Consider the following 27,982-nt stretch of genomic DNA (forward strand, 5'->3'; position numbering starts at 1 on the left):
CCATTTTTCAGGAATTTCCACGTTCGTCAAATCTCTAGGCCTATCATCCCTGATGACACTATTATCGAGTGATGGACCGACCTAGAAACTGACAGTTGTCCTAGACACGATCTTTCTGTTCGAGCAGAAAAAGAGAGTTTCTTGTTTGGAACGTATACAGAAATATCCAGGGCTGAAATGCCTTCTTATTCAAAGATGCTTGAGGAGAGCAAGGAGAACCCTCAGCCAACTTTCTTGTGTCCAACTTGTGGTCGATTTTTTTACAAGAAATTTATGTTTGACCGTCATGAAAAAAAGCACATTTCAGAGAAATACAAGTTGAATTGTGTTACGGCTGCAGTGGAATTCATGCAGGACAAAGTTGATGGCGTTATGAGAAATACCTCACAAAAGAGACGGGGAAAGAAGGGTTCTAAAATCGACACAGAAGCCAACTCCGATGAAAAAAAATTCAAGTGTCAGGTCTGTGGAAAGGGTTTTACACACAGAAGTAACAAAGCAATGCATGAAAAGATACACTCCGACGAAAAACTGTTTGCGTGTTCCGTCTGTGGAAAATGCTTCTCGCAAAGGAGAGTTCTCGTCCGTCACGAGAAGATTCATCAAGGAACAGATAGAGTGGAGTGTGACATTTGTGGTCGGACGTTTTCACAGCGGAGTAGCTACAACAGACACAAGAGAATTCATGCCGTGGAGGAAAAATTTATTTGTAGAATCTGCGGGAAGGGGTTCAAGCAACTGAGATATCTTATCGAACACGAAGATCGACATGTGGCAAGCATGGATGAAAAGGTCTTCTCATGCCAATATTGTGGAAGAGGGTTCCAAAGACGCAGTGGGTACATGAAGCATATGAAAGTCCATAAAAAAAGAAGCATTGGTGCAGGAACAGTTGCCAGGCATGAGGAAACTGGTAATAAGGAGTTGAGCAGAACTGAAAATGATGACGATATTATTTTAGAGAGTGATGGGGCTGGGATTAATAAAAGTAGCAAACTACTGACGGTGACAATGACAAATTGTGTTGTCATGGGGGATGATATTGTTATCTCTGCAATAGATGAGGGTGCTGTTGCTCTTATCGACGAAGTTACCATGGATATTGATGCAGTACAAACAATGGGGTTGGGAGGCGGAGCTGTTGCTGTAAGAGATGAGGGGGTCACCATGGTTAATGAGCCTGTTACCATGGGAGGCGAAATCACTGATACTGAAAATTTATCGCTACTCGTCAGCAGTGAGGTGGAAGTTGTGACAATGCTGGATGATTTTACTGTGATAATGTAGTCGTGTTCCGGGTATGAATTTTGGGGGGAGAAAATCTGCAAGACTGCAGGGGCTTGTATTTAAAATCTTTTACTGGACCAGAATTTATTTCTCGAAGGGGAAAGCCCAATTTCATGGCTCTGCTGACCGCTGAATTCTGCGCTTACGATCACCAATCTCCGCTAATAGGTGCAAGTGCCGAATTTCTGCGCTCGCTGTGTAACTAATGTAGAATGCCTAGTAGCGTGGAGAACCCAAGTGCACGAGCCAAAAATTGCGAAATACACTTGATGTAAGCACAGAATTCCCTGCTTCCCAAAGCGGCGATTCCTTGCTTTACGGTAAGAAGAGCCATGAAATTGGGCTCAGAATCAAAATGAGAACAAGCACCAAGAAAAGTCTGTCTCATTTGTGTTTAATTTGTTTAAAACTGTGCACTTTGATGCTTAACAGAATGGAAAGATTATACTCCATCTCATACATAGTCAACATTTGGTTTCGATGACAGGGCTTAAAATTAATATTAGACCACCACAGGCCCAAGGCCAATGATTTTAGCCTCTGGCCAGTAAACTTGGGACCAGAAGGCCAGTAAACTTGGGACCAGAAGTCCAGTGGTCTAGTGTTTTCAATTGACTAAAAGTACCGTACTGAATATCTTTAAGTATCTTATCAATTGGTAAAAATGTTTCAAATGTGTTGAACATTGAAGCATACTTAGAACCATAAGATTCAAGGGACACTTTCTTGGCTGCTTGTTTTACAAATCAAAAAGTTTTTTTTTAACTGTGTAGAAAGTTCTCTCTGATATTGGACCAGCATTTATTTTACAAGGCCAGGGGTGGACTTCACCAAGAGTTAAGACTAGTCTTATCTTGAGTTAGTACGAGTTACTCATCCTACTTAGGACTACCCTTATGTTTTTAATATCTCCTAGGACTAGTCCTAAGTTAGGACTAGTCTTAACTCTTTGTGAAATACACCCCAGAATGTTATACATCTAGTCTTGTAAAGTAGATGCAAGGGTGGATTTCACAAAGAGTTTAGGACTAGTCTTATCTCGAGTTAGGACCAGTTACTCGTCCTAACTTAGGACTATCCATGCAATTTGTATATCTCCTAGGACTGGTCCTAAGTTAGGACTAGTCTTAACTCTTTGTGAAATCGACCCCAGAATGTAATACATGTAGTCTTGTAAAGTAGATGCAGGTCCAATAAATACTATAACCTACAAGCCCTGCAGTCTTGTGGATTTTCCCCCGAAATTCGAGCCCTCACACGGTAAGCCTATTATTCAATTGAGAAGCGCTAGACAACCCTGCTTGTCCGTATGGGTGTTAACTAGCCCCACGCTAAATCACTGGCCAGTAGTTCAGTGTTAATTAAAAGCACTGATGTCCAGAGGGATCTATGTTGATCTAAGTGCTACAGTTGAGCAGAAATGCTGTATTTAAAACAACAGTTAAATCCAACTCAAAAAGTATGCATGAAACGGTACTTTGATAAGTAACAATATTCTCGTTAGCAAAATAAGTTGTGTGATCAAATGCAATACTGTAAGGCCCAGGGACCACTTTCATGCGATTCAATTCATAGGGCTGCCTAAGCAATTTTGCTAAAATTTTAGGAAACCAACTACACTACAGGTATACAGTCATACATGTAGTGGAATGGTATTTTAGATTTTCAACTTTTATTCTGTTATAAAAGCAGAATTGTTAAATTTTTAGCTAATTTTTGTGCTGAAGCAACTCTATTAATTTCATAGATCTACTTAAGCACGAAAAGTAGAGAACAACAACAAAGTTATGCTTCCCAGATTAAGGTTACCAGCCACACTACCATGTCGCTATGTACAATTTGTGACTGGTATTGAGCAATTTATTGTTACATTAGTTTTTGCTTTTAAAAAGTAGCTCTATGAAATTGGGCCCAGGACCCATACAGCTTTTCACTTTTAAACACTTCTTTCCTGCTTTAAACAGAAATGAGCAAGATACCAGACAGAAATTGTACGTATCTTGGCCTGTAACCCAAATCTGGCAAGCATCGCTGCCGAGCTAAGCTAGTTTTGGGAAATTGTGCCTAGATCTTTGTGAATGTCATTAACTTCTCACCTTGAAGTAAACATTGTGGTTAGATGCAAGAGACTTGCTTAAGTGCATTCATCCACTAAACATGACAAATCTAAAGGATCTGTTCATTTTGGTTTTACCTATTTGGCTTTATCTGTTCATTTTTATTCATCCCAAGAATTTTTGTAAAAGAAAGAGAAAACTTTCAATAAACTACATCCAAGCAATTGAGATTATTTTTCTTGAACATTTCTTTAAAAACAAACCTTTACATTGGCATAACATTGTAATACACATGTAAGCACTAGTAGTAACTGCAATCAGCTTACATTGCAAGGTAACATAATCCAAGCCTTAAATTTGTAAGTGTTTTAAGATTACAAGCTGCTGCGATATTGTTCCCGGCATCTTTAGCATACCACTGTCTCTGGTCTCTTCTTCAAACATATTCTCAGATGCAGGAGGGTGGTTCATGGAGACGGACAGTGGGAGTTATTCATAAAACCTTACTTGGTAACGAGTAATGGGGAGCTGTTGATAGCACAAAACATTGTGACAGACGGCTCCCTACTACTCTGAAGTAACATAGTTTTTGAGAAAGAAGTAATTTTCCACGAATTTGATTTTGATACCTCAAATTCTCAAGCATCTGAAAGCACACAACTTGGTGTGACAAGGGTGTTTTTTCTTTCATTATTATCTCGCAACTTCGGTTGAGCTCAAATGTTCACAGGTTTGTTATTTTATGTATATGTTGAGATACACAAAGTAAGAAGACTAGTCTTTGACAATTACCAGTAGTGTCCAGTGTCTTTAAATATAAACACAGTAAAATAGAAAAACAAAATTTGGTGAAGATGAACGAGTGTTTTAAAAAACGCACACAAAATTAATACAGCTGTTGCTAAGGTCCTACTATAATTCAAGGGACGATGATGCTTAAATCTAGCTGTAGCTACCAATTCTGACATGGCCTGTCATCCAAGCAAGGCAATTGTCAACATGCTGAACCGCCTTAATAAAAAAATACTGCATGTATCTCCAAAACCAAACCAAACTGCCAAGGTGTACGCCAACCTGTCGAGTAAGGAACACCTACAACACCAATTGAACAATTTACTTCACAAAGTACCCCAACTTTCCTTTTGTTTTTATCAAACAAAACACAAACACACCATACATGTGTATAATGTCACTACTCCTCTAAAATAATTTGAACAATTTTAACAAGTTTTATCAAATTTGATCTATGCCCTGCAGAGATTGGAGAATACCCAAAGGTAACCCCAAGGGAAATCAATGCACCCAGTGATAAAATAAGTCGAAGTGACTTAAACCATGCTGGATATACCTTTGTGTTTGCGTCTACTGCCCAAGCCATTAGCAGACCAGTCATAACACACAACTGACTGGACTGCAAGGGCATTAGCAGCCCCAACCAGGCAATAAGGGAGGGTATAACACTGTAGCTTAGCGTAGACCATGTAGGCCCTTGCCCTTCGGTCAAGGCAAACCCCCACCTTACACCGCCGAGAAAAGATAAGATTGAAGCACCATAAGCCACCTGAGCCCACAGAATGTCGAGCCCAATTGTAGAAGTAGCGGCAGTGTACACAGCTGGAACAACAAACGGAACCAACCCAACGATGCCTAGTGCTAAGGCTGGCCGTGGCACCTCCCGGAACCCTTGCTGATGTCTGCTAAAGAAGCCATTTAGACTACTTGAAGTATGGAAACTTGACACGTTAACATTTTCCAAAATTGAAGAAGTACCCTGTACGAGTCCAGGAAGACAATTAATTTGTCCAGGTCGTCTTGACAAACATGCAAAATATATGACGTGCTTTCTCATCCTTGCAGCCCCTGTCGAAAAACCTGATGATTCTAAATGTTTAGATAAGACCATTGAGGCTAAGCAGCTCCGTGATCTTGATCTTAAGTCATCACATTGATAAAGTTTGGACTGTATGGGAGGCGATGCTCTTCTTGCACCTTGGAGTGCTCTCAGAAGTACTGTTGACATCATAACGAAAACTGATGATATCTAGAAGGCCTGAAAAACGAAAATAATAAAATAGTCACTTGAAGTATTTATTAAAAATTTAGTTGCAATTGAAGATGAAAAAGTACACAGCGACCCACTGTTATTTTCACTCTTGGGGCTAAACTTTTACTAAAAAAAGTAAAACGGTACAACTGAACTAGTACAGTACTTACTACTATACTAGTTTGTAGTTTAGTATTTAGACAGTTACTATAAGTGTGTTTATCTTCAAGTTTGCGCTAATCCTCCAATCAGATGTGCAGAATGGAGTGGTGATAAAAACCTATATTGTACGGCTAATATCACTACCTGCATCTTGTGTGTTCTATGGTCACGCGCAAAGTTTGCTTGAAGATAAATACGTTATCTTGGAAATAAGGAAAATATAGCGCCTCGTTGGATATGGGACGCAGAAGGGCTTTTTTTTCTTTGTATTCCACTCGCACTTGTGTGATAACTTATATTAGCACGGAGCAATAAATTTTTGCTCCATGGATTTAGACAGTTAATAAATAAGGGCATCCCAGGCCAAAGCCATAACATAAAGCAAATCCATGTGGTTTAAAAACGTCAAATTGCCCCAACCACAATTTACATATTTAAGTTATGGAAACTGTGATAGGTGTATCTTGATACACCCATGTGGAGTACACCTATTAAACGATCAATGATTATTTCTAAATGTCTGGGTTTGTTTTGCCATTTACATATTGAGTATCGTGTCTCTACACTTTCGTGGGTGAGAGACCATGATAGATAGTGATTCCTACACGGAGCGGGGGGAAGAGTTACCCTATCCATGGAGGTGGCTACCTCCATGCCCTACCCAAGCATGGAGATACAATCAAATAAGGCAGCTCTGATTTGAATCCTCTACTAATAAACTAGACAGCAAAGCTGCCATGGCGAGCTGCCGATCGCCAGATAGAACCATGGATGATAGAACCATTGACCGACAGAAAAACCAATTGTTTGATCAACTGATGGTCAAAGGGGTGGAGACATTGACAAGTATGACAAATGAAGCAATAACCATTTAAGGTTTTTAATGTTTTAGCTCATTCAACTGGAACCAGTGACAGTTTCAACTGTTCATATTATCTACATGTAAGCAGCAATATTTGATCGAAGTTTTAAATCTGTACATCATAGCAATAAGGAGTTATGACCATTTACATGTAAGGTTTTCATTCTTTTAGCTCGTTCAACTGAAACCAGTGATGCACTCTTTGAGTTTGTTCTTTTCATATGCATCTATTATGTAAGAAGCAATATTTGATTTAAGTTTCAAGTCAATACATCATTGCAATAGGGAGTTATGACCATTTAAGGTTTTCATTGTTTCAGCTCAACAGTGATGCACTCTTTTGAGTTTTATCTTACGACTTTATATAATAAGCAATATTTGATTTAAGTTTCAAGTCAGAACATCATTGCAAAAATAAGGAGTTAAGGTTTTCATTGCAATAACTGAAACCAGTGACAGAGAGATTGATTTTTGTTAAATCATATTATTTCAGAACTTGAAGTTTGAGTTTGGTCCTTTAAAATCCAGATTTCAATGTTTAAGCCACTGTTAAAACCTTAAAAAAAACTTTAACATTCTTTTTTTCCAAAAACTTCCAACATTATTGGAAATCATAGCTGAAAAATTACCCAAAACGACTGGCAAATTTATATAACAATCCTACTTGGGCTTGTACTTGTACAAACAAAAACTCAACTCAAAGACTGAACTGAAGTGAAACGTATATAAACCAAAAACTATAACATTTCCACTGAGCGCGGACGGCCGGACAAAATCGGTTACAACATAGGCTCGCATTCTGCTAAAGCAGCTCGCCAAAAATATGATTGAACCCTCATCAGTATGATCAGAACAAGACAAAACATAAGCAAACTGAAATTTAGTTGAACAATTGTTTACCTCAGTCATGCCAGTGGTTCGATGTTTGTTGTGATTTGTTAAGATTTGTTATGTCACATTCACATTGTGCATGTCAGATGGGGTGGATATTGCGTGTGGTGGATGTTCAATCGATCGAGCGTTTACAATCGCCGACCTCAACGGCAAGAGTGTGTGGTGGGTTATTTGACCTTTGACCTAACAATTCGAGAATGATTTGATTTAGTAACTGCTTAAAATTGTATTTTGCGATGATTTTCGTTCATAAAAATGTAAAACACATACTCCAGTGTAAAATGTTAATTTTTAAATGAGACATCCGCTAACAGATTTGTAAGTAATGGCTTTTATTATTTTGTTAATGTCCACGAGATTTTACGAGAATTTACGAGAAGGAACGAGCAGACTCCATGTTGAATTTACAAACTTCTGAAACTTGTTGACAATTTCGAGTTGGATTCCTCGTCAAACTTTTTCGATCAGTTGAAGCTGTCACTCTCTGATGTGCAGTTATGTGTAAGTATTTGGTAGTGTCTATTTGGGGGATCTTTGGTGGGGTTAAACTTCTCAATTTTAGTCAAAATTCCATTGGAATCATGTAAATTTGTACTCCTGAGTCCCCGCCGCGAACATGTTCTGTTTCCATTCTTTTGATTTCTACCACCACCTCGCCACCCCGTGTGTTGTTGTAATTGTGTGTGACTGATGAAACTGAAAGATTACAAAATGCGAACTTTCTTGATGTCTGGTGATGTCATGTGCACTATACATACATGCCTATCATCTCAAAAAGTTAAAATAGTTCTACTTACAAATAATACTATTACATAATATGCTAGAGTTTCTGATAGAAAATGAAATGTTAAATAATAAAATGAATTAATTAAAATCGAATTGTTAAATTGAAAGATTTAGATGGCTGTTCAGAAAAATCCATTTCTAGTTCCATCCAGTCAAATTTTTACCAAGTCACAGACTTTTTTAGGTGACAAACAGTTTCTTGTCTGTATGTCAAGCTTGGATGGAACTAACTTGAAGTTTGAAACCCATGTGAGAGGATGGGATTATTAATTAGTTGCGATAACGTAACCCTCCTCCCGACGGATGGCCGCCAGGCCGGAGGGTTACAAGTTTGTTTCGAGCGGAAACGGTTGATCTGGTCCAACACGTACAATTTCGACAGCTAGTCACCAGATTTGCCCCATTTTTACCACTTTCAAAAATCATGACACAAATTCTGAGGGTACGAACTTAATCTGCAATGTCTAATGCAGCCGCCATAATACTCAAAACACCATTTAGGAAATATTTCGAAGAAAAATGGACAAAAACTTGCCAGATCCCGGAGCGAAATCCCAGGTTCATGTTTTGAACCTGTCGCATCGAATGCATTATTTTGTTGTTGGGCTCAACCATTCTGTAAAAGGGGTGTTACAATGTTACAATCACCGAGTCAAGTGGTTAAAAATAGAGTAACGTACGTGTACTTGCACAATAACAAATTGTTTGGTAGTTAGTAGCTTTTAAACGCTGTTAATGGCAAAATCACTTGTTATGGTAGCTGATAGGAATTAATCGCTTCCAAACCGCTTCTTAACAGCTTCGAGAAAATTGGGGCCCACGGGAAATAATTTACTGTCTTCACCGTGTTCCAGTCAACAATTTTTAACTTGAACATTACAATTAGGCCTGCGGTCGGGCCTAGGCTGAATTGCATCCATGTCGGTGAAAGTGTCGGTGAAATGGATTTTTGCTTTTTAACAGAGCATAATTTGCCGAAAGGCGCCGGCCGTGATGGGGACTTATTTCCTGACGGCTCGGCGACCACTTTTGGGCGTCACACCATGGAGTGCACGCACACTCCTTTGAGTGCCTAAACGTCGCTTCTATTTTCTGGTAATTTTTTACGAAAATAATTATTCCAATAACATTTGTAATGTTATTACTAATTACTTTACAAGGTCAAGCTTTTTATGGGCATGTGGGACTGAACTTTTACATCAAACATTTTCAACTGGGTGCCGAGTTTGTATTTGTGCATGTGCCGAGTTTGTGAGTGCCGAGTTTGCAAGGTGCCGAGGTTGTAGGTGCCGAGTTTGCAAGGTTCCGAGTTTGCAGGCGCCGAGTTTGCAAGGTGCCGAAGTGACCGGTACCCATTAATAATGCAAGTCATCAAAAGAATGAATTGCAGGTATTTTCATAAATAATCCACCACCATGAGATGGTATTGAGAGAGTCTGTTGATCAGGTTGTTTCTCATGATTGTTGTTTTCCTCAAAACTCAGAAGTAATCAACACGTATTTTTTTTTTTTTTTTTTTTTTTGTATGCGTATTTCTACTATTTTTCTATGTCTGTTTCAAGGGATTGTTGCAGTGATTATTTTGCCAAAATAGTTATTTATACCGATGGAAAGGCCACTGTGTGTGCACAAAGATTTGGAAACTTTGATGGGGAAAATTGTCAGTCTGTCAGTAGCTGTCGCAGCGTCTGTTGTGGGAGAGTGACACATCTATGTTACTTTAAAACGGGTCCTCAGGAATTTTACTTGATGTTTATGTTTGGTTTAAAAAAAAATACACATTCAGGCTTGATACTTCACAGAGCCAAAAAGGTGATTGCCTCCATGCCCCCTGTCATTGCCTTGGTGCCCTTGAAGTGCTCCAGTAGAAACTACATTTTCCTCATAGGGTGCCCTAATACCAAAGACTTTCTTGCCCTGCACATTCTTGAACAATTTCTTGATATGCTATAACTCAAGTAGCTGTATGAGTGGAAAGAAGCAACAATTTGTATTCATTTTTTATTGTATTATAAATTTATGTTATAAAACACAGATACCATTTCAGAAATGTTCTCTCTCTTAAATTTTACAGGATTTCTGCTCTCCGATGTTCAGTTTGACAAACATGTATGAATAGAGTTTCCAACTTCTGTATTTTCATGAAAGAATTTCAAACCACTCTGGAACCAACTGCATCAGTTCATCAGTGTGACATTTTCTCTACGCAACAAGCATGATCATCAGATGTGCAATGTCGTGACACAAGTTAAAAGTGACCCCCCAAAACGCTGTTGAAGTTTAAACAAGGAGCCATAAAATATCCATTCTTTGGAAACAATAAGAAGTTGAGTCTATAATAATAAGTTGCACAATGTAACCGAGATTGTTGTCTTCCAACCAAAAATTGACTTATCAGTGCTTCCAAAAAGTTTTGTTTTTGTTCCAAATTTGTGTGTTTTAGTTTTTTGGTTTTGTTGTATATATTTGAAAGTCTTTCTTGGATATTTTTGTTTTAAACCCAAAATTTAAGCATTTCAGAAAAAAAAGAAAAAAGTAAAACATATGATGGCACTTTTGATTAGCAAAACTAAGATAATTGCAAAAATGGTTTAATAGTAGAGTCTTAGTTGGTGAGAGCCATTTGTTTCTGCTGAAAAGAGCCAGACCAAGTTTTGTCATGTAGATGAAACTGCTTAGTAGCGTAAACATCTCTGTACAAAAACCATAAAATACAAGCAAAGTACAATGACCGAGTGGCTGTTATAACAGTGGTCCCAAGATTTTAGATATAGAAGTAAAATTAACGGAAACCATAGTGCCTTGACTCAACGTGGTTTTGGGCTTTTTGCCCGAGAAACATCCTCTGCGAGTCAGAAAGTAAACTTCAAGACATCTTGGCTGCAGTGAAAGTATCACCCATTTTGCAGCCACAGAAAGAGCTTGACTCAACGTTGTTTGGGGCTTTTTGCCCGAGAAACATCCTCTGCGAGTCGGAAAGTAAACTTCAAGACATCTTGGATGCAGTGAAAGAATAACCCATTTTGCAGCCACCGGAAAGAGCTGACAAAACTAAAATGGCTAGGTAGCCCAAGCTAAACGCCGACTTGTTGGGCAGTTGGGCAGAAAAAGTGAACAAAAACTTGAAAAGACTTGTGTTGTATGCAAGACGTGAGACGCAGTGAAGACACAACAAGTGCCTGAAGACGGTGAATGCGATAAGCCTTCATTGTCTGCCCACTTCAGGAGGTAAGTTGTACTTAAGCATGGTTCTGCCCACGGTGGTCGGTGTAGGAAAGCCTGCCCGGCAATCATGACTTCCCGACCACCATTTGCGAAGTTGACCCTCTTTCTGCCTGCCACACATTTTCCAACTTTTAGAATTAAGCTTGGCAATTTCATTCCACATATTTTAAAAAAGATGTACAAATTTTGCATTTACCAATGTATCAAAAGTTATATCCCATTGGTTTGAGTCTGTTTTAATAATCGAGGATCAGCGAGTAAGGCCCATTGTATCTGCTGTTTACAACAGACGAGGAAAAATGCTCGCATTGCTTTTGGGGGTACATCACCAGGGCTCAAAGCTTTTCGTAAAGTAGTCCATCGGGCTAGTTAGTCCATCGGGCTAGTTAGTCCATCGGGCTAGTTAGTTCATCGGGCTAGTTAGTCCATCGGGCTAGTTAGTCCATCTGGCTAGTTAGTCCATCGGGCTAGTTAGTCCATCGAGCTAGTTAGTCCATCGGGCTAGTTAGTCCATCGGGCTAGTTAGTCCATCGGGCTAGTTAGTCCATCGGGCTAGTTAGTCCATCGGGCTAGTTAGTCCATCGGGCTAGTTAGTCCATCGGGCTAGTTAGTCCATCGGGCTAGTTAGTCCATCGGGCTAGTTAGTCCATCGGGCTAGTTAGTCCATCGGGCTAGTTAGTCCATCGGGCTAGTTAGTCCATCGGGCTAGTTAGTCCATCGGGCTAGTAAACTGTGTATTTTGCTTGCCCCCAGGAAGGTCTACTAGTAGACAAATATTGACTGCTTCGAGTGCTATGGTTAAAACTACGACTCCCGAGGTGATCCCATGAGCGTTCTATGCGCCGAGGGAAAATGGAATGCTCCGGGGATCACCGAGGGAGTCGTAGTTTTAACCATAGCATGAGTTAAAGCAGTCAATATTTGTTTTATAACACCCCAACAGACTATTTATCATCTTCGTACACGTAACGTTCGTTTTCGTACCCGCGTTTCAGATACACAGATGCATACATGTAGCTGATTAGGTTCGAGGTGGGTAAAAAGATGTCTGGATACTGCACGTCGTGTGATAGTCGTCGGACTATCACACGGCAAACGATGCACTATAACACGGCAAACGATGCACTATCACACGGCCGCCGTCTAGTAAAACTAAGACATGTCATGTGACGCGCTCTAAACCAATGAAAAGGCAGAATATTCGTAAGGAGTGTTATAATAGCTAATAATAGATATTGTTTACATTGTTTTTTATCGCACAGCAAAAATAAGTAAACACATTAAAAAAAAAATTATTATTTACATTTAAAACAGAAGGAAGTATGAACATTTTAATCAAGTAGGTTGTACAGTTTTTAGGAGTCCACAGGGCATTTTGAGGAATGGTGTTTACTAGCTCCCTAATATGGATAGCACTTAGCAGTTTTTATAAACCATTGTACGACAGGGCCCAATTTCATATAGCTGCTTTAAACAGAAAATCATGCTTAGCAACTTTTGTCACAGAATGCACATGTGAAATTGTACTTTGGCTGGTAACCTTATTTTAGTAAGCATGATTCTGATGTGCTAAGCTACTTTTTGTGCTTAAAGCAGCTCTATAAAATTGAGCCCAGGCTAGTGCCAAGGGTGAGCTCTGAACTACCCTAAAAAGGGGACAAATTTGACGTCACATTCAACTGTTTTACTTTTACTTTTTGTCAGGGGCAGTATGATATGGTATTGGCTGACATGGCCAACCCTCCTGAGCATGACTTCGCTCCCGCTTGGCTCAAGATTCCCTCAGAACAGGTAAGATATAGATGCAAAGGTCGCGGGTTGGAATCCCACCCGAGATATGCCTAGGATTTTGTTCACAGAACTCTGATGTATACAATGCTAACACACATCAGTGTATGGGTAAAAACCAAAATTAATACATGTAGGTAAGATATACAGTCGACTCCCGTTATAACGAGGTCCGCCGGACTGGCCCATTTTCCTCGTATTATCCGAATCTCGTCTTAAACGCAGCGCGCTAAATATAGATACATACGTCATCATTGTGCATGCACACAACACGTGTACTTGCATATACATGTACATGACATAATGGCCGCACGTGTGTACACACAGATGCATGGCAGAGCTGCAATTGACTATACATGTACTACTGTGTGCATAGAGTAGTATGTGCGATGTACTGCACAAACAAGCACAACGCGGGGACTATAAAACTGTTTTAACTAAGTTGGTTTAGTTTTAAATTCAATTTTAAAATCAATTTATATTTTACAAGATTGATAAAAAGTGTAAGATTTTAACTTGCGTTCATGTTTTTGGGAAGTTTCTCTTACAAAACTTTGGTCGCCGGCAGTTTATTGCCAATGCAATAAATAGAGTCTTGGGTTTCATTGGTAACCACCTGTTTAAGACACCAGGGGAAATCTTACTGCTGCAATGCATACTGCACACGCTGTGAAAATTTTCAGTAAATAAAATAAAAGCTGGATTTTCATTGGTAACCACTAGTGTAATAATAGAAGGTTCATTGCTAACGCGAGATACCAGGGAAGATGTTCTGTGCATGTGTGTGCATGTGCAATACACTCGTCGCAGCAACAAAAAATAGAATCTTGATTTTCATTGGTAAACACTGTCATGTTAGATGGTTCATTGCCAATGTGGGATACCAGGTAAAATCTTGCTTTTGCATTCAATAATATTGATCACGCAACTAGTTTTGATTGTAAGTTGCGCGTGTTTTATTTCTTCTGAAAATTTATAATGCACTTATAAACTCAGTAGTTCAGTATCTTTTCTTAAGATTTCTCCAATGTTTGAACCATGCAAACCTCCTAATCCCACCATTGTCCGGAGTTTGGAATTAACAACCTTGCTTGCTGACTCGTGACTCCCGATTTCGGATTAGTGTTGCTAGCGGTAGCGTCCACTTAACACCTCTACTATTGTATGTCTTAAAAAAACCCACAAATATCGACTCTACCAGCTGTACAGGTATTTCCTTTATTGGTTTTTGAATTGTTCTCGTTATAGAAGGGTTTTAAACAATGTTTTGCTCGTAATGGGTCTCCCAAATAACCTTGTTACAACCGTGTTCTCGCTACTACCGTGCTCGTATAATCAGTATTTTAATGCATTGAAACACGCATGGGCCGTTCGGGACCGGCAAAAAACCTCGTATCAACCGGAACCTCGTAACATGCGAGCTCGTAATAACGGGAGTCGACTGTACATTGTAACTTTTGAACCCTCTGAAGGATCTTGAAGTCTCTTTCAATTGAAAAGGCTGTTTTGTTGACAAAGTTAAATTTTGTTTTGCGGGGACAACAAATCCAGCAGTGGTGACCACATCGTTGCGTGGAGCCTACGTCAGGATCCCACCAAACGCACCTTTGACCTTGCATTCATTGCAGAATGGAGATTCACAGTCAATCCCTATGTACTATTATATACAAAAACAACATTTGAAACATCACATTCACAAAAACATTATGCACGCTGCATGCAGCTGGCGAAGATCACCTCGGACCAATCAAAACACAGATATACGCCTCTCTTAATATTTATGCATGACGTCACAATTCTTACCCAAAATGAGGCTATGGGCGCACGTCCCCCATCACTTGCAGTGGCTGCGCCCATAGCCTCGTTTTGGATTTAAAAGCATTGTAACATACCTCATGCATAAATATTAAGAGAGGCGTAAGGATAGCTTCTGTCATTGCCAGTTATCCAATGAAATCATTGGGTTTGTAAAACCAGTACCTGTCTTTGTTCTTGCGGATAGAGACCGGGGACCAGTCTAGTGGAACAGTACTTTGTTGTGTGACAATGTAATTGTGTTTTTTGTTTTGTTTTTCAGCAGTCTTCTAAGACACTTAATGTATATAGCTCCACTAGTGGTTTAGAGACCGGGGACCAGTCTAGTGGAACAGTACTTTGTTGTGTGACAATGTAATTGTGTTTTGTTTTTCAGCAGTCTTCTAAGACACTTAATGTATTTAATCATAGCTCCACTAGTGGTTTAGAGACCGGGGACCAGTCTAGTGGAACAGTACTTTGTTGTGTGACAATGTAATTGTGTTTTTGTTTTGTTTTTCAGCGGTCTTCTAAGCCACTTAATGTAAATCATAGCTCCACCAGTGGTAGACTAGGACTTGCAGACGACCATCAGGATAGATTTAGAGCAAGACATTACTCTACCGACTCACAACACAGCTATGGTAGATCACCGACACATGACCAGCCCGGTTACAGGGGAAGAGATGGTAAGTCTCCATTTGTTTAAATCTTTCCCCTTTTTTTATGAGATATCACCCGACTCACAAGGCCAGCCGGCCAATTCAAGGTGAGGGCTACTGATTTGGGCTACCAACCCAAATCAAATGTCACTGAGGGCATGTTGCTACCTACATGTATTCCTGGGGCTGAAACATGGTTATCCCCTTCACAGTCCGTAAAGATGAAGGTATGGGTATCATCCACTTAGGAGCCTGATTATAATACCAAAAGATGCTAAAGGCTTCTATCAAAAAGATTTTGTTGCCATTAATTTTAAGTGATTACCAACTTAACTTAACTTAACATAATTGCATTTATAAAGCACTTTAACACTGCTCAAAACGTATACAATCCCTTTAAACCTGTACCTGCTACTCCTCAAACTGCCTCAAAGAATTACTGCAGGATGAGACTTTTTATGTCTGCCTGGTGACGAATATAAGAGGATATTTTTTCCATATAGAAATCCTGCTCTTTGGTCTACTTCTCTAGTGCTTTGGACAAATCTGCATTATTTATTTCTAAAAGCTTCTTTAAATCTTTAACTCCAGGGGTCACACCAAAAGATAGAAATGCCATCATTTCAATATACCTCAGTTTTTATACCTCAATTTGTATCCAAGTTTCAGACTTTTTTGTTAGCAATTACTCTCACCAATTTTGCAAAAACAGTTAAACATCTGCCTGTGTTTTTTTTTGTGTTTTCCCCTCAGAGCGTCGACACTTTTCCAATGCCAGCTCACGTCACCATTCTGTCGATGATCTTCCATGGGATCCAGACCCTACCACCAATTGGAACTACTCCCAGCTCAACGGTACCTCCAGTGGCACCTATGGAATGGGGGGTTACCCTCGCAGGGGGAACTCCGTCCCAAGGAGCGGTCAGCAGTACTCTAACAACGGACGATTTGACGGCGGCGGTCTTGCTGCCACCAGGGGACAGTTTAATCAAGGGAAGCCACCAGCTGGATCTGGGCGACAAAGGTATCAGAACTTGGGTGGTTTTAGAGCCAACACTATTAAGATCCTAGTGTATTAGAAGAAATCTCTGTTAATTGAGAAATAGAGAATCAAGGCTGAATGAGCAGTGACAGCACTTTATTAACCAGTACAAGGTGCTACATAAAACGGTCTCATAATTCAAAAACTTCAAAATCCGTCTGGGAATAAATAATAAGCACTTTAAGATGCCAGTAGATAAACGCGATTTAAAACTCAGTTCGGTCAAATCTGTATTATTCATTTCTAGAAGCAAACACAGTTGGGGTGACCACACCTTTTCTGTTGTGGCCCCTAGGACATGGAGCAGTCTTTCTACAGACAATCCCCTACAATAATTTTAAGACCAGTCTAGTGGAACAGTACTTTGTTGTGTGGCAGTGCAATTTTGTTTTTTTTCTTTTCTTTTTTTTTCAGCAGTCTTCTAAGACACTTAATGTAAATCATAGCTCCACTAGTGGTTAAGAGACCGGGGACCAGTCTAGTGGAACAGTAGTTTGTTGTGTGACAATGTAATTGTGTTTTTTGTTTTGTTTTTCAGCGGTCCTCTAAGACACTTAATGTATTTAATCATAGCTCCACTAGTGGTTTAGAGACCGGGGACCAGTCTAGTGGAACAGTACTTTGTTGTGTGACAATTCAATTGTTTTTTGTTTTTTCAGCAGTCTTCTATGACACTTAAAGGGATGCTGCAGTGAATGAAAACAAAACAGTTAATTTTGCTGTCATTTATTTCTGATATATGTATTGAACATCAGTAAAATGTGTTTTGTTTTTTCCCCGACATATCTCACTTGCGTAATTAGCGAATAAGTCATGCCCCCCCTTTTGTGGATTGTTACCGCCCCCCTACCATCGACATCACGTCGGGAATTCAAACATATCTTCTGCAAAAAGAGTCTGGTCCCTAACTACACGCGCCTAGGTACCAGGCCACACAGTGCACACGTCTCTATATGCACACAGCCAGGGGGCCCGACGGCTCGGGTTCCCGACGGCTCGGTTTCCCACGGCTCGGGTTCCCGACGGCTCGGGTTCCCGACATGACATCACGTTTATGCAAACGAAGGCTCCCTTTTAGGGGCGGGGTGGGTTCCCCTAATCTCTTGAAAACCATTTTTAAAATACTTGCGCATTTAATAAAAAATATAAAAAAATATTTTAGGTTTAAAAAGTCATGATTAATCGTTTAAATTATTTTTAAAAACACTGCAGCCACCCTTTAATGTAAATCATATCTCCACTAGTGGTTTAGAGTCCGGGGACCAGTCTAGTGGAACAGTAGTTTGTTGTGTGACAATGTAATTGTGTTTTTTGTTTTGTTTTTCAGCGGTCTCCTAAGACACGTAATGTAAATCATAGCTCCACTAGTGGTTTAGAGTCCGGGGACCAGTCTAGTGGAACAGTAGTTTGTTGTGTGGCAGTGCAATTGTGTTTTTGTTTTGTTTTTCAGCAGTCTTTTAAGACACTTAATGTAAGTCATAGCTCCACTAGTGGTTTAGAGACCGGGGACCAGTCTAGTGGAACAGTAGTTTGTTGTGTGACAATGTAATTGTGTTTTTTGTTTTGTTTTTCAGCGGTCTCCTAAGACACGTAATGTAAATCATAGCTCCACTAGTGGTTTAGAGTCCGGGGACCAGTCTAGTGGAACAGTACTTTGTTGTGTGACAATTCAATTGTTTTTTGTTTTGAACTTGGGTGGTTTTAGAGCCAACACTATTAAGATCCTAGTGTATTAGAAGAATTCTCTGTTAATTGAGAAATAGAGAATCAAGGCTGAATGCGCAGTGACAGCACTTTATTAACCAGTACAGTCTTTCTACAGACAATCCCCTACAATACATAATTTTAAGACGTCACTCAAATCTCACCTGTTTACAAGAGCTTACCGTACGGCATCATGAGCAATGATTAGTGGCAAATGGCTCCATATAAATTTTACGATTGATTGATTGACTGACTGATTAGTTGGTTATTATGGAGACCATATTTGTTATTAAAGGGACACGTTGCCTTGGATTGGTCGAGTTGGTCTTTGAAAAGCGTTTGTAACTTGTTCCTTTAATATTGTCATCCAATCCTACAATCTTAGAGACACCCAGAATCACCTTTTGACTAATACCTTGACTCTTTTGATCGTTGTTCAATGCAGATATAATTCGGGACCCAAGACTGGCTATTCAAGTCTCGATGATCACAACGATGAGACGAGCAGTAAGAAGGAGGACGGACAGGGTGACGGACCCGACGACAAAGGGAAAGAAAGCGACAAGAGTGCCTTATCTAATCAGGACTTTGTAAGTCGAAAAAATTTCTTAGTTTGTTTTATTTGATTACACATCCAACAGCACAAGTAGCGCCAATACCAGGATGAATAAGAAACGGAGAAGAAATGTTCAGTTTTTGTTGCGAGAGAGAAACCCAGTGTGGGGGAAACCCAATCCACACGATAGGCTTCGGTCTGAGGTTGGTTTCGAAACAGGGGTCCACAGTGAAAGGCAGGTAAAGAAACCACTGAGCCAACATGATCCCCATATGAAGACCTGTGGCTGTAAGCCAAGTACTTATTGCATGATGTTGGACTCTGTCACCATGCCTGAAACAATGGTTGACAAGTCGTGGCGTGTCCTGGCCGAGTGGTCTAGTTCACCGAACCCAAGCTCTGGTGTTGTCTGCAGCAGAGTGAGGGTGCGATCCCCGTCATGACACTTGTGCCCTAGAGCAGGGCACTTAACCATAATTGCTTCGAGAAAGTTGGGAAAGTAGTGCATTTTACTTGACCCACCAGGCTCCTAAGTTGATGGCACCCTTGCCTACAGGACTGTGAAGGGAGTAACCCTATTTCAGCCCCAGGAGAAGGTGGCAATGTGCCCCTGGTGGCAGTTTATTTGGGTCGATAGCCCAAACCGGTTATGTGTAGCCCTCACCTTGAAGTGGCTGTCCAGCCTTAAGATGTCAGGCGAAATCTAATTAACAAAAATTTAATTTGATCTTGGAGCCCCTCAGCAGAGCATACCCCTCTCAGAGTTTATTCTGTATTTTGCTGAATACCAAGTGTTATAATTTGACTGTGATTAACATTGCTTTCTGTGCAAAGGGATACATGACTAAGGTAAACAAAATGAATGAACAACCAAATATCTGATTAATTGTGAATTTTGTATTCTGGTCTCGTTACAGCCATCCCTGTCTGGTGGAGACATACACATAAAGAAGCCAAGCATATCAACCAAGACAAGTGTCCCTCCAGGCGCCTGGGGTAAGACATCTAACGCTTAGATTTTAAACAGCTACTTGAGCGGAATGTTTTTAACGAAATGCTATTTTAACTTGTTTATAATACGTTTGTAATTATTGATTAAAAAATCAGGCCCCAACCTCAAGGTTTTGAAAAACTGAAAACACTTCTGTTGTTGTCAAAATGACAATGCTTTGGTGTCATGTCTGGGAGTTTGCTTTGTTATATACCTCCACGCTGCAACAAAACGGCTTTACAAATTGGAGCTCCCAACTATGACATCACATGAGTGATTACGTAACAGAGCTTTTCGCAAATCTTTCAGAAAAGCGCTGGATAAGGGTATTCTAAATGATTGGTTTTTTTGTACACAATTAAAATCTATTTATATTTTATAGTCATATGACTCGATTTCCTTATTGACTGAAAACATTCAAAGTTAAAATTCCACAAAGTTCATGACTTGACATTTTCGTTCAAGCAGGTCTTTAATATGAGAATAATACTAATATTTATAAGTGGATTTGTATGACACCAATCATGATGCCATCAAGCAAAATGAGCCGATTGCCGAGCTAGGTCATTTTTTTTTCTAATACATTTGCAAATTACACAATCTATGCTTTAATACTGTTAAAGCCAAGGTTGATACCACCTTTGGTTGTGTTGTGCAAGTAGGAACACCAAGAGATGCGAGAGAATAAAACTGAGAAAAAGGTGTTTTTAAGTTGAATTGTTTAAAGGCACCGGACACCTTTGGTAATTGTCAAAGACCAGTACTTTCACTTAGTGTGTCCCAACATAATATGCATAAAATAATAAATCTGTTAAAATTGTGGCTCAATTAATCAGTCGTCAAAGTTGCAAAAAAACAGTTAAAGAAAAAAAACCCTTGTTGGACAAATTAGTCTTCTTTCAGATGCATAGTAAAAGGCTACAGTCTTTTTTAGAGTCGTATATTTTAGTGATAAATTACTTCTTTCTCAAAAACTATGTTACTTCAGAGGGAGCACACAGTGGTTTAAAAAAATGTGTGAACCAGACATCGACAAGTTTCAGTATAATAATCGGTCAAAATACCTTTATAATATCTCAAGCATGTCTCAATGTCATCTTTAGGCATATAAAAATTGGTTGTCCTTTAAAATAATACACAATTACCGATCCGTGTCATGATTCACGAATTTTGTGACAAATAAAGAGGAATTGCGCCCTCTTGTGGCAGTTTTTATGATGTGGTGTTTAAGTCAAGTAATGAAGCGATTTCAAGGCAAATAGATTATTATAACGAACAAGTCAAGGCTTTAGACAAAGCAACTCTTTTTATAACAAGTTGATCAAATTAAGATTTGCCATATGATTAAAGAGGCATGGTAATGAAATGTCAGTTTCGGTGTGAAAAAATCTCAAAATATTTTTTAATTTGAAAAGTATTATGAGATATGTCCATTAATAAAAGCATTAACAAAAACTGGAGAAATGTCTGGGTCCCAAACCATTGTGGAGTAATTTCTCACAATGTTTTAACCTTGCAAAAACTCTCCGTTGCTTGTACCAGATATATTCTCTGCTTAAGCAGCCCTGTGAAATTGGGCCCTGGTCATGCTGGAATGATGCAAGGTGGGCTCAATTTTGCACACTTAATTCAAAATAACAATGTAATAAATATAACATTTGATTTTATTGCAGAAAAACCCCCTGGAACCACCAAAGTCATCAGTGGACGGAAACTGCAGCTGATTAAGAAATCTATTCCTAACTCCTCGGACGGCAAACCCACACAGCGTACCATGACCCTGTCATCCGCAACGATTGTTGACCCCTCCCTGGGTTCAAAGGTCACAGCTCAGACTGGGGCAACAAACCTGAGTTCAAAGGGGTCAGCCTCTTCCAACGCTGGCTCGGGTGTTGTGTTGAAGTCAATGATATCTGTTACACCAATGGTAAGAAATAGAGACTGTGTCACTGCCTCTCCCTCCTCCTTGAGGGAAAAATGTTATCCAGTCTGAAAGCATCTTTCATTTCTGTTTGATTAGCCTTTATCTACTGGCATACTTACCTACTTACAAGTTTTACCTTCTTGTGGGTTTTCTCCCTAAATTGAGCCCTGACTATTTTTTGTTTTCTCAAAGGTTTCATCACGAGCAAAAGAGCCACCGATTCGGTCAGCGCCTGTACCCGTTTCATCAAGCCGCATTTCACCTGTTCCAAGCAAACCATCACCCGTGCCTGTCCCTGTTCGATCTGTACCCAGCAATCCCATACCTTCTCCCGCTATCAAGGTCCCCACACCCGCTTCAACCAGGTCCTTGCCTACTCCTATACCAAGCCCAGCCGCAACCCCCACACCAAAGCAAAAAGCACCCGTCGCTGCCTCCAGCAAAGCAGAAATCGCTCCTGACAAACTTGCAGGTGTCAACAACGGGAAAACAGTATCCATCCACAACATAGTTAGTTCCACAGAAACCAAGACGACAACGGTGACTTTATCCAAAGTCGCTGCTTCAGTTAAGTCGGTTCAACAACCCACTAACAACAAGCCCACGATGGTCACCAGCATGTCCACGGTCTTAACCAGCAGACAGACTCCTACCCTGAATCGTCTGACTGCATCGTCTGCCGGTACCAATCGACCCAGCAGAATAGCACCTGTATTCTCCCGGCCTGTGCCCGTCTCGACCAGTCGCCATAACCCAGTGGCGATCATCAATCGGCCGATAACATCATCCTCGGTGATCACCAGCGGACTAACATCTGTTAGTCTCCGTTCAGCACCAGTTGGATCCATGAATATCAGAAAAGAGAAGACTGTCGTTCCGCTACAGTCGCCCAAGGTGCTGCCAACTAGTAAACAGGTGAGTGCTAAGTGGACTCAGTCCAGGAATGTTGTCTTTGAGGGGGCAAGGCTATTTTTGTTCTGCAAAGGGTTCTTCCTTTGGATAATCTTTGGGAAACTTTTGAAGGGGCACCAAGGCCAACAGATGCCATGGCCAGACCTGCGGACCTAAAATGATATTGCAGTTGACATCTTTGGAAAAATTTTTGGAGCTGGTGTAGAGACACTGGACACCTTTGGTAATTGTCAAAGACCAGTCTTCTCACTTGGTGTATATCAACATATGCACAAAATATTGTTGTATCAACAGCTCTCCATTGATTGTTAACAAGCAAGTTTTTTATGCTTACAGTGATTACCAATAGTGTCCAGTGCCTTTAAGCTTTTTACTCCCTACGAAAGACATACTACACCATTGTAGGCCTGAAATAACACACGCAGGCCATGGAGGCAATTTAGAGAGAGAAATGCCCTTCTCTCTCTTGCTCATTTTACCAAGTTCTCTTTTTTCTTCCTTATAGCCACCCTCCCCTATTTCACTCAGCACCACGCCTACTGAGCTCCCCAATCCGAGTCCATCCACACCTAAAGCCAAGAAAGGAGACAAGATCGGCTTCCTGACCGAGCTCCGTCGCTCCAGCAACGGAGACGTTTCCAAAGAGGTCAGCCAGAACAACGAGGAGAATCTGAAAGGAGTCGGTGAGACCAAGAGGCAGAGCAGACCAACATCAACATCGGTAAGCTGGGACAACAAAAATCTTTAAAACTTACCTGTCACTTTCCTACAATCTGGGACTTTATAAAGCAACTAAATGGATTAAAACTAAATTAAAACTATGTTTTTCCTTTTTCTTAGAAAACAATACTACAGAAGCAACACCCCCATAGCAAGACCAACGGATTCAACATTCACAGCAACTTGACAACGATGGAGAAGGGCACCAGGGAAGATACAACCCCAAACTTCTTCCCAGAGTTCTCGCCTGTTCGAGACCTGCCGGACATGTCGAGCAGTCTAGAGGCTGAGAAACGGTGAGAAACGGTGTTCTCATTTTGATTCTAGTCTTGTTTCATTTTTATTCGGGTCTTGTTAATAAGATCCCAGTCCAGTGACAAAATAGGGAGACCGCCAACATAGGGCTAGTTACCTCAGTAGGTAGAGCACCAGCACGTAAGGCCCCAAGTCATAGGTTCAAATCCCACTCAACACAATTTTTCTTTATTCAACCCAAAATTTATTTAAATGTAGAACACAAAATAATTTCAATTTTAAAATTTTCTCAGGCTTTTGCAAGAGATGGGCTGGCACGAGCACAGCGATAACGAAGAGGGGTATGCACCGCTGACCGAGGACGAGAAGAAAGAGTTCCAAAAGAGAAAATCTCAACAGGTAAGTTTTCATTCTGTGTTTGGTTTGCGAGAAAACCCTCAAGGCCCAAATTAATCAAGCCGGTAAGCACAAAAAATTGCTAAGCACAGAAAAGTATTGCCTAACAGAAATAGGTTACCAGCCAAAATTACATTAAGTTTACATTGTTGTGACTGGCGCCCCACTCTGTTTTGCTTAGCAAAGAAATCTAGTCAGCGGTATTTCCTGCTAAACAGTTTTATGAAATTGGACCATGATTGTAACTTTGTTGTGAACACTTGCTCTTATAAGAGCTTGTCCTGATGTATTTACTGCCCTAAAGTGGAATCGGGAAAATGCAGAGAATACATTATTTTCATCAAGAACCTGCTGAGTATACAGTGCTAACACACGTCGGTGTATGGGTAAAAAAACAAATTAATATTCTTTATCCCCGATGCAAATTTAACATCTATTATATCGTTGTGGTACCCGCTGCCAAAACATAGGATTCGAACTGCCTCTAGCTGCCGGGCAACCTCGGTAGTCTAATTGGTAAGACACTGCTCTAGAATTGCAAGGGTCGTGGGTTCGAATCCCACCCGAGTAATATGCCTGTGATATTTTTTCACAGGACTCGGGAATGTACTGAGTATACAGTGCTAACACATGTCGGTGTATGGGTAAAAAAAATTAGTAAGAACCCGCTATCCGGCTATTTATCTACTGCCCCCAAAAATCGGGAAAGTTGGGAGACTATCTTGCTGTGATCAAGAACCTGTTCTGCTATTTAATTAGATCAGAACAACTTGGAGGCTACATTATTCTGATACCAGGTCTGCTATATCTACTGCCCCAAAGTAGATCAGAACAATCAGGAGACTACCTTTAACCTGTCCTCGGAAGAAGACAAGTTGTAGTCTAATTCCAAACTTACCAAGAAAGCATTACACACTAGAAACACACAGTTGCCTATGAAATACTAATTATCACAGTGTGGATTCACTATGTAAAAACACTGATACATTTTTTAGTTAGGAGAATTTTAAACAACAGGACTCATTGTTTCACATGCAAAACTTTAAAATCTTTTTTTTGTTTATCCCCACCACCACCAGTTAAAGAAGAACGGCTTCACCTCACGAATCCTACCCTCCACATGGAACAGTGCTAGTCTGCCAATCAGTTCTATCACCCAAGTCAGTCTGGATGACACCCTCACAAGTAGTGACTCGGACTCCTCCGATGATGACGAGACGCACAGTTGAGACCAGTTTGCAATTCTCTTTGCAGCGATGTTATGAGAAGAAAGGGGTTGTCTGGACACCTGTATAATTTGTCAACATTTTGAGAGACATTGATTATCAGAAGCAATTTTTTTTTTTGTGACAGAACAGGGCTTGAATTTGGGGGGAAAATACGCAAGACCGCAGGACTTGTAGCTCAAAGTTTTTACTGGACTGACTGACATATTTTATTTACAAGACCATAATCAAAATTAAAGGGAATATAAGCGAAGTGAGAACACGGTTGTATCATCAGTTTATGGCCTATACTTGGCAAGGTTGAAAGATATTTGTGAGACTCAATCTCAACATTTGAACATTTGTTCCAAGTCAAAGATGTTGATTTTAGAAGAAGAAGAAAAAAACAAGATCACCGGGCTTGTCCTGTCTTGAGTTTACTGTCCTGACACTGAAATCATTTGCCTCTGGCAAGTGGTCCAGTGTGACATTCGAGTCCTGCAGTACGAATGGCCTCATTTGTGTGGTTTCTCCTGTTGATTTTGGTATCTACATGTATGGTGAAGTCCACATGTGATGTTTTCAACATATTGTGTGGTTTATCACCGAGTGCACTTCCTGCATCACGCTATATGTGGCCAAAATTGACAGGATGATCATACTATGTAAATGAGGCCTAACTTAAAAAAACCTTCCTTTTTCCTGCTTCTACGCCTAAAAAGATAAAAATGAATACCTGGTTTCACACCAGCCACGGACAACAATTCTTTTAATTACTAACACAATGGAAGATGGTGCTGTATTCACCTCCGTTGCTGTTTGATTGCTTGGGAGTATTTCTATTTTAAAGTAGATGAGAAGATATCCCCTCCCCCCTCTAAAAAAAACCCTAAGAAACTTAACATTGCTGTTATAACAATTTTGTCATTTGTCGACACGTTTTTTAAATCTTTTGCAATAGCATTTTCTGTTTGTACCCTGCAATGCTTTTGGGAGTCCCAGGAAATGGATTTTTTTTTATTGACAGTTCATTTCTCTCTAGTAAACATAACACATGTTTCCGTGTAGCAAACAAAAGTACATACTCAGTTGCCAGTATTTCAGCAAGTGTCAAAGGTACAGCTTATTTTGCATTTTTTAAAATTTCTTTCTTTCTTTCTTGCATTGTTGCTACATATCAGAAGTCAGTGTGTGCTCTTCAGAAACAAATATTGATTTATTTAGTGTACAGATTATTCGCTTGTTGCATAAAAAGGAGATCTTCAATTGGAAAATAATAACAATAATTCTCAGGAAACTTAGGTGGTTACAGAAATGAGGAAGAAAAGGAATAAACAAATAATAAACTAGGCACTAGATTTTCAAGGGAGGATACAATACGGCTGCAAAATTATCAAACTAAAATTGGCTAACCTAGTTGTTTGTGAAATCAGTGGTAGCCCACCTGGGCCCATTTTTATAAAGCTGTTCAGCTGAAACTACCGCTTGACAAATTTCTTTGCTAAGCAAAAATTGCGTTGGGCACCAGTCACAACAATGTAAGATTAATGTAGTTTTTACTGGTAACTTGTTCAGTTAAGCAATAGTTTACTGTGCTTAGCAAGTTTTTGTGCTTACAGGCTTTATGAAATTGGGCCCTTGTATTTAAAAAAAATATCCCTCTCTGAAGTCCAGATGTTTTACATCAACGCTTCACAAAAAAACCTTTGTAAAATGTACCCTATAGTACACAGACTTAAGTTGTACGTTGATATTTTATTTTTGTCATGAAAGACAGAAGTCAGAAGTGTGTCCTCCCTTGTCAGACTGAGACTTTGCGCCTTCCGAGGTTTGTGGGAGACCGCTTGGTGACAGAATTATGAAGAGAACGAAACAGTGTTGTATCCTTCTTCAACAATAATCTTCGATTTGGCACATCGAGTGTGCTGATTTGTAAACAGAATCTTTCACAAACATTACTTTCCCACGGGCTAGGACGACTATCGGTCAAGTTTGCAGCCATTAATATACAAACAAAGAGCCATCTAGTTAGATGATTTTAGTTTATTCAATGGAAGAACCCAGAAATAGTGTTGAGCAGAATATTAGTGTTTTGTTGTTGCTATTCTCTTATTATTTGTTATTGTCACTGTAAATCAAAGAAAATCCACAGAAAAACATATTTTGTATTCAAATAAATAATATTTAAATTTTGCTTCCAAAAAAAAAGATTAAAAGATAAAACAAATGTAAGTCCGTAATTGAGTTGTTATATAAACCAATACTACATAAAAATGTTGTTTTAATTTTCATTTACCTCCAAGATAGTTTTTTTCTTGTTTTTAAAACTAATTTGGGTTTTGTTTTTCAACGCATATCTTGTTGGGCACTTCCAACATTGTTATTGGTTATAGCATTATTCATTTTTGGCTTGTGTATATTTTTTGCCGAGTTGGCAAATATTTGAGGGGTTTTGGTATTTTGTTGTGTGAGCGCAAAATCTGTACAGTTTCCTATAAAAAAAAAAGAGCGAGAGCGAGAGAAAAAGGTCTCAAAATGACAAAAAAATAGACTCTGCATTTGCAGGTGTTTGTGTACAGTGTAATAACCTTTGCAATGATTTATAAGTTTGCCCATCAGACGGATTATTATTATAATATGACAATAAAACGATTTTGCTACTTGAGCTTTTTTCCTCTCCACCGTCTCCAAGTGACAAGTAAATTACTTGTGTCGT

General features: G+C 39.7%; 3 protein-coding genes across 3 annotated transcripts; 2 read left to right on the forward strand and 1 right to left on the reverse strand.

Moving 5' to 3' along the window:
- The first annotated feature begins 195 nt into the window (after window positions 1-195).
- LOC117297723 (zinc finger protein OZF-like) lies at window positions 196-1,287 on the forward strand. Its single transcript, XM_033780871.1, has one exon. The coding sequence runs from the start codon at window positions 196-198 to the stop codon at window positions 1,285-1,287; it is 1,092 nt and encodes a 363-aa protein (XP_033636762.1).
- A 2,830-nt stretch (window positions 1,288-4,117) lies between these two features.
- Window positions 4,118-7,440, reverse strand: LOC117297717. The gene is made up of 2 exons (XM_033780864.1): window positions 7,313-7,440; window positions 4,118-5,394 (listed from the first exon to the last, which is right to left on the reverse strand). Exon 2 carries the CDS (start codon window positions 5,365-5,367, stop codon window positions 4,537-4,539), a length of 831 nt encoding a protein of 276 aa, XP_033636755.1. The 5' UTR covers window positions 5,368-5,394; window positions 7,313-7,440; the 3' UTR covers window positions 4,118-4,536.
- A 246-nt stretch (window positions 7,441-7,686) lies between these two features.
- On the forward strand, window positions 7,687-27,945 carry LOC117297494 (flocculation protein FLO11-like). Its single transcript, XM_033780568.1, has 13 exons — window positions 7,687-7,807; window positions 10,167-11,320; window positions 13,022-13,108; window positions 15,423-15,588; window positions 16,315-16,585; window positions 18,753-18,897; window positions 19,781-19,859; window positions 21,528-21,781; window positions 21,971-22,693; window positions 23,196-23,411; window positions 23,531-23,706; window positions 23,959-24,064; window positions 25,141-27,945. The coding sequence occupies exons 3-13, from the start codon at window positions 13,034-13,036 to the stop codon at window positions 25,288-25,290; spliced, it is 2,361 nt and encodes a 786-aa protein (XP_033636459.1). The 5' UTR covers window positions 7,687-7,807; window positions 10,167-11,320; window positions 13,022-13,033; the 3' UTR covers window positions 25,291-27,945.
- Window positions 27,946-27,982: the final 37 nt, after the last annotated feature.

Source organism: Asterias rubens, chromosome 12, assembly GCF_902459465.1.
Source record: "Asterias rubens chromosome 12, eAstRub1.3, whole genome shotgun sequence".
In the NCBI taxonomy this organism is placed as follows: Eukaryota; Metazoa; Echinodermata; class Asteroidea; order Forcipulatida; family Asteriidae; genus Asterias; species Asterias rubens.

What these genes read in the sequence shown, in the direction of transcription:
- LOC117297723 (XM_033780871.1), top strand. Translation starts at nt 196, where the DNA reads ATGCTTGAGGAGAGCAAGGAGAACCCTCAGCCAACTTTCTTGTGTCCA.
- LOC117297717 (XM_033780864.1), bottom strand. Translation starts at nt 5,367, where the DNA reads ATGATGTCAACAGTACTTCTGAGAGCACTCCAAGGTGCAAGAAGAGCA.
- LOC117297494 (XM_033780568.1), top strand. Translation starts at nt 13,034, where the DNA reads ATGGTATTGGCTGACATGGCCAACCCTCCTGAGCATGACTTCGCTCCC. An exon ending in GCTGGATCTGGGCGACAAAG is followed by an intron (nt 16,586 to 18,752) that starts GTATCAGAACTT and finishes TGTTCAATGCAG; the next exon opens with ATATAATTCGGGACCCAAGA. An exon ending in TGTCCCTCCAGGCGCCTGGG is followed by an intron (nt 19,860 to 21,527) that starts GTAAGACATCTA and finishes ATTTTATTGCAG; the next exon opens with AAAAACCCCCTGGAACCACC.